The sequence below is a fragment of the Manihot esculenta genome, chromosome 6, assembly GCF_001659605.2.
Source record: "Manihot esculenta cultivar AM560-2 chromosome 6, M.esculenta_v8, whole genome shotgun sequence".
NCBI lineage: Eukaryota > Viridiplantae > Streptophyta > Magnoliopsida > Malpighiales > Euphorbiaceae > Manihot > Manihot esculenta.
This window is the reverse complement of record NC_035166.2, coordinates 8,358,040-8,364,505: the sequence shown is the minus strand read 5'-3', so window position 1 is coordinate 8,364,505 and position 6,466 is coordinate 8,358,040. Positions and strand designations below refer to the sequence as shown.

At 36.3% G+C, this 6,466-nt stretch overlaps 1 protein-coding gene across 3 annotated transcripts; it reads left to right on the top strand.

The window, feature by feature from the left end:
* Positions 1–1,410: 1,410 nt before the first annotated feature.
* Positions 1,411–5,338, top strand: LOC110617571. Of its 3 annotated transcripts, none has more exons than XM_021760449.2 (6): positions 1,411–1,786; positions 2,279–2,560; positions 2,703–2,876; positions 2,970–3,076; positions 3,465–3,799; positions 4,514–5,338. In XM_021760449.2, the coding sequence occupies exons 1-6, from the start codon at positions 1,625–1,627 to the stop codon at positions 5,125–5,127; spliced, it is 1,674 nt and encodes a 557-aa protein (XP_021616141.1). In that variant the 5' UTR covers positions 1,411–1,624; the 3' UTR covers positions 5,128–5,338. The 3 variants fall into 3 exon arrangements, with proteins under 3 accessions (XP_021616141.1, XP_021616140.1, XP_043813647.1); XM_021760448.2 differs by having other exon boundaries at positions 1,446–1,786; positions 2,276–2,560; XM_043957712.1 differs by lacking the exon at positions 2,279–2,560 and having other exon boundaries at positions 1,446–1,786.
* Positions 5,339–6,466: the final 1,128 nt, after the last annotated feature.

Genomic DNA, 6,466 nt, shown 5'->3' with positions numbered 1-6,466 from the left:
GAACTCCAATCAATGATAAATCTCAATCTTAATTATATTGTTAACTCATTTCTCCACTTACCCAATTGATTCACCGCACCCCACCCTCAAATATTCTTTATTAACCTAGATCCTTTCCTTTGCTAGATCTATTTTCTATCTCCATAAACTTTACCCTAAATCACTAAACCTTTTATATTTTCTCTCAACCTTTTAAACCATATTGTAAATTTTTTATGTTGATCGGTGCGTTTTTCTATTTTTTTAACCAACAGCATAACTTTCTAAAATTCATTTCATGTCTCACCTCACCATCGCATAAATCAACTTTTTCTCTCTCTATATAATTATAGAGAACTTCCAACAAGATGCCATCGAAGCAGTAGAAGACGAGAGGGAGTTCTTCACCACTATTGACAGTGCTTACTTCTTTTTTTTTGTCAGCAACAGTCCATTGATCATGCATTAATAGTATTTGAACCTCCATTTATCTTATCATGAAGAGATTTATAGCATTCATTTATATCAGAAATACTTATTGTTTCACCTGTTTTAAATTTATAAAATATATTTTTTAAAATAAATAAAACATTATTGTTCTTTATATTTGAATTTTATTTTCATTTTGAGTTGAACTATAGATGAAATTTATTATTATTGATTTGAGTTTTAATTTGTATTTGAATTTGAGATATTAGTGAAAGTTGTTGTTGATTAAAAAATAAGTTCTGACTTAAAGATATTAATTTGGAAATTATACTCTAGGTTAATAGATTTTTTCGTGTATGTTGAATTTTAACCTTGTTGTTTATACTTTATATTGGATTAACAAAATTTGTTGAAGTTGAAGGAAAAATAGAGTTAAAAGTCCATTTTTTTATAGAGGCTTTTTAATTACCTTTTTAGTTAAGACAAATGAAATATATTAGTGATTTTTAATAAAAAAAATTAAATGATTATATTTTAAAATATTGAAAGTTATTTTAAGATATTGAAAGATATTTTAATTGTTTTTTAAAATTATGAGAATTAATTAATTACTTTTCATAAATTCAGGGCTCTAATAATTTTCCCCGTACATATTTTGGAGTCCCAATCCCCATCCTCGATGAATTCCTACATTGGAGAAAGGAAAAAATTCAAGGAACCGGTCTTGTCAAGCAAACTCCGGATCATCCGGCACGTGTCGCACCAAACCAACCACCGCCGTCATTTTGAAGAATCAACGGGCCCTACATTTTATCCACTAACTCTTACGTGTCGGCCGTCATGTGCCTTTTATGCCCCTCTGCTAAATGACCAAACTCCTCGCTTCCTCCCTCGGCCAAGAGCCAATCAAAGCCAACAACTTTTCCGTAATTTCAACCAATACAGTCAAAATGACACGTGCTATTCCTCGTAAACGCAGAATTCGCACGTGCACGCCGTCAAAACTCACCGTTAAGATTAGTCCAACTCTCAATTCTAGGGTTTTCACAACATCGTCCGCCCAATATTTTCTCGATCCCAAAAAAAGAAAAGAAAAGAAAAGAGAGGACAATTGATTTTGATTTGTAGGATTTGTTTCCTTTTGAATTTTCTCGGGAAAAATCTTTTGATTTTGGATACGGATTTCTCGGAGCTGTTTTTGGTTGGGGAAAAATCGATGGTGCAGTTGATGAAATCCGGGAATCTGCCGGCTGAACCCGAAACGACGTCGTCAAGTGGGAACAAGGTGCCGGTGAAGCTAGAGATCGTGGAGGATCCTTTAGAGGAAGAGCATGGGTCCCTCAACAAGCGATCCAAGCCATCGCAAGCTGTTCAACAGGTACTCATTATGCTCCAATACGTTTGTTCGTTTGGTGAGAAAATAAATGAAAATAATGGCGAATATTTAATCAATTTACTCCTGCTCCTACTAGTGCAATTTAATTTGGCTGTATGGTATCCTGTATTTTGTTGTCATTCTCGAGAAAATTGGAAAATTTTTCGGCAGCCAAACAGTTGAGGATTGGGGTTGAATCTAGTATAGGATTCAGTGGTAATGAATTTGGATGGGGTTTCCATTTCGTGCCTTTTACTTCTGAAATTTTGATTTTCTTGCTGGACTTGGACCTGCAATTTTGAAATTTCTGGGACACAACGTGATGCTTTTTTTTTATTTGTTAAAGTGAAGAATCTAGGATCTCTGATGATATCCGGCATGCATTAGAATGTTAATTTGTTTTCATTGTGACGGTTGCTTCACAGTTGCAAACTTGCAAGTTATAATTTTGTTGAAATTAATATTAGTTGAATTTTAATTGTTTTAATTTAGCAGTGGGGTGCGGGTGCTAATGCATTTCCTGTTCCACCGGCGCAATACAATCCGCTGGATGAGCCTAGCCCTTTGGGATTACGGCTGAGAAAGAGCCCATCACTTTTGGACTTGATTCAAATGAGGCTCTCTCAAGGAGGTTCTTCAGTGCCAGGAGCTCAACGGACTGAAAATAATAACTTGGAAGTTAAGAAGGAGAGTAAAACTACTATTGCTTCAGGCACCACTGACAAGCTCAAGGCCTCCAACTTTCCTGCTTCTATTCTAAGGATTGGGAGCTGGGAGGTATTTGTATGTTATATGTTTGATTTCTAAGTGTGTATATGCCTGAGCTCACATGACCATGGCATTCTAATCTTTAATATACATGGTTTGATTAATGGAGGTAATTTTACACATACTTTCTTGGATCATTTGTTGTTGGCAGTATAAGTCAAGATATGAAGGGGAGTTGGTTGCAAAGTGTTACTTTGCGAAGCATAAGCTTGTTTGGGAAGTTCTTGAAGGTGGTCTGAAGAGTAAGATAGAAATCCAATGGTCAGATATTATGGCTTTGAAGGCTAACTGTCCTGATAGTGCACCTGGAACATTGACTGTTGTGGTAAATTACTCTATATGTGCATCTGTCTGCATGTTTGTGTGAAGCTATTGATATGGATCTTTACGAGTTTAAGGTTTTTCTTGTGCAATGCAGCTGGCTAGACAGCCTCTTTTCTTTAGGGAGACTAATCCACAGCCCCGAAAGCACACCTTATGGCAGGCAACAGCAGATTTTACTAATGGACAGGCTAGCATACACAGGTATAATATTAAAATTTTCTCTCTTACTGATTGGAGATTTTGTCTGAATAAACCTGTTATTACTTTCTTTTGCATTCTTGTTTCTAGTATGTGCCATCTTCTAAATTCTGCAGTCGCCAATTTTTGCTGATTATGTTTGTTTTTAGCTGAGAACCTTCTTGTATAATTATTCTTTCCCCAGTTCTTTTGTTCTTTCATTCATTTACCTATTAGCCATGTATTACATTCATTTATGATAAACCATTGCTATAAACTGAATTCCAAAATTTATCATCAGGGACTGCTTTCAAGACTCATTATGATAATCTACATAAGAAGATACAGCTATTATGTCATAATGAGCCACGATAATATACTTACATAAAAATCTAATATTTTCGTTCTGCAGGCAACATTTTCTGCAATGTCCTCAGGGGCTGTTAAATAAACATTTTGAAAAGCTCATCCAGTGTGACATGCGTTTGAACTTTTTAAGTCGACAACCAGAAATAATTTTGGATTCACCATATTTTGAACAGCGTTCATCTGTTTTTGAAGATCCAGATGAATCAAAAAGTCATGATTTTAATCAAGTGGAGACTGGTAAAGGATCCTCTCTTTCTGGTTTCCAAGATATAGCATCACCATCTGCCGCTCACTCATCTTCCTTAGAGTTTGAAAAGGGTGATCATGCTGCTACATCATCAGAGCACATTTCCCGAGGAGCTCCTTCTCCTAGCTCAGGTATGATAAGATTATGGAATTTGTTTGATCTATATGAACAGAATTTTCATGCGATAATGCTGCACTAGCGGAAAATAATTATGTTCTAATTTTTGGTTCCATTTATCTGGCCGTTGGGTTAGTCTAGGGAAGGTGACCTTTCCCCTCGGGTGATTTTTTGTTTTAAAATTGAATTTTCATTATTCTCTCCCCAAACACTGCAAACCTGAGGAAAATTGTTGCAATATTTTTTCTAGACAGTGTAAATTAACTATATAATGTTACTTCTGCATGCAAGGAAACTTCTGATATGACATTGGGTCATTGGGAGGAGTCTAAAGAACCTAAATTGATAATACTGTTAACTAACCATACTTTGTAATTTATCTGTTTATACTATGTTTCAGTATATGCCATTAATTCTTTGATTTTATGATGTTTATAACTGTCTGACTATATTCCAGTCTTGGTTGAGCCAAAGAATCATACTGCAAACTTGGACACATGATCCTATGTCCTATCTTCCCAAAGTTTTTTGCATTAAATATCTCATCTCAAGAGCAAAAGTGGTTTCATCTAAAATTATTTTGATATTCTTGTTCTAATTGATAATGCTGTTATTATTCAAAATGCCAGGACCCTGGTACTTTTGTTTCCCTACCATTTGAGTAGTGTAGTGTTCTATAAGCTGTTTGCCTTCTGAGAATGATGACTGATTTTTCTTTCTCATGTTAGTGATGGATACTCGTGCAATTGAAGGGGGTGGAGTTTGTGAGGCTGTTGATTCAAAGGGACCTAGGAATTGGGATCAGATCAAAGTGCCTGGCTTGAAATCATCTATGTCAATGAGTGATCTCATGAATCACATTGGGAACTGTATTTCAGAACAAATGACCTCCGGAAATGCACAGTTCTCTGCTGATGGATCAGAATGCCAGGACATATTAGAGGACATCGCACAGTACCTTCTTAGCGACACCCAGCTGACAACCTCCTCGGATGAGAAAAGGCTCATGGCTAGGGTCAATTCTCTCTGCTGTCTCTTGCAGAAGGACCCTGTTTCAACCCAGAACTTGCAAGTTAATGAGGAAAGTTGCATTGAAGAGTCAGACACCGGTAAAGGAGTTCAGGTAAATGACACCAGTGAATTGTTGCATGAAAACAAGAGTAAAGGTGATCTGAAGGACCCTGAAGGGAATATAAATGATGTTTCTGGCAGCAAGCATACACCAGGCATGTCGAGGAAAGACTCATTTGGGGAGCTGTTGCTTCATCTTCCTCGGATTGCATCTCTTCCAAAGTTCTTGTTTAACATTTCTGAAGAAGATGGTGAGAGTCAAGCTAGATAATTAGTATTGTTGTTTATTAGTTGAAGGATGGCAAATAACGCTAGTTAGTGAATCTCTCTTGTGAAATGCAGAGCTACTGGCTGTATAATATATCTAATGATTCTGAGTTGCATTAATTTGAGACTTGGGGTTGCTCAGGGATTCGGAAATTTGTATTGATGAAGAATCCTTGTAAATGTCGTGTAAAAATATTTCCCTGTTCATTTCTCTTTTTTTTTTTTTTGGACATGCAAGAATTGCATTGCAATTTTTCAAATGGACGGAAACATACATGCAGACATGTACACGGTCTGAACAAAACAAAGTTAAAAGCCCAACCAAGCAATTTCAAACCAAATGACAAACTAATTAACTCCTAACCTTGAATTAAACCACCCAAGCCAAGGAAAGCGAAGGAAGCTCCGACAACTATAATTGCCGATAGCAAAGCAGGATGCCTCAATCTAACGCCGATAGCAATTGCTGCCACAAGACAACCAAGTACAAACTCTACAACCAAAGACAATCGGGCCCATTTTCCATTGTCAACAGATGGAAAGGCTCCTGGCTTCTCGTAAGTGTAAGAACAACTCTGATACAACCAAACAAGTGGCACTCAGCAGAAAGGAGACACAATATAGCATGGTCTGTCAATGGCCTTCAGGAGCATTAATCACCAAATGTAGTAGTGTGATCCTGAATTGCCGTTATCATTCAAGTATGAACCCTCTCAGGAAGTTAGAACAGAATGACCACTATCGCTAGGTCATTAGAGAACCCTCCCTTGATTGCTGACAGAGACCTTAAAGAGAAAACAAGAAACAATAAAAACCCGAATTCAAAACTACATGCACAACCAACCTTGGCGAGGGAAGACCAAGGTTGAAATAAGCAACAAAATTATACAAAAATCTAATGACAAACCTTCCCCTGCCTACCCAAAACCACTCAGTGAGATCAAGAAAACAATCGACAAGCAGTATCAAAGACTCCTTTGCTGGGCACTGGCCTTGCATAAACTCAATCCCTCAATCCCTCTCAATTCCTGACTTTCCTTACTCATTTTGGGAGAAATGCATTACCATGTGTAAATGTTATATGTAAAAATCATTTAGTATCTAAATCTCACGATTTAGTCGAGTATCTACTAAAAAGGTAAAACACTTTTTTTCTGAGTTTTAAATGTGATTTATACTTAAATTTTGAATTTGAAAAGTTTAATTAAGATAAAAAGAGACTTGTGTCATCTAATCTCACTCTTGGAGTTATCTTTTGATGAGTTATCAAACTCACTACTTTTTTCATATTAATTTCCATAATTTTATTATATTGTTGATGGTAAAAAAATGGATTTTCACTT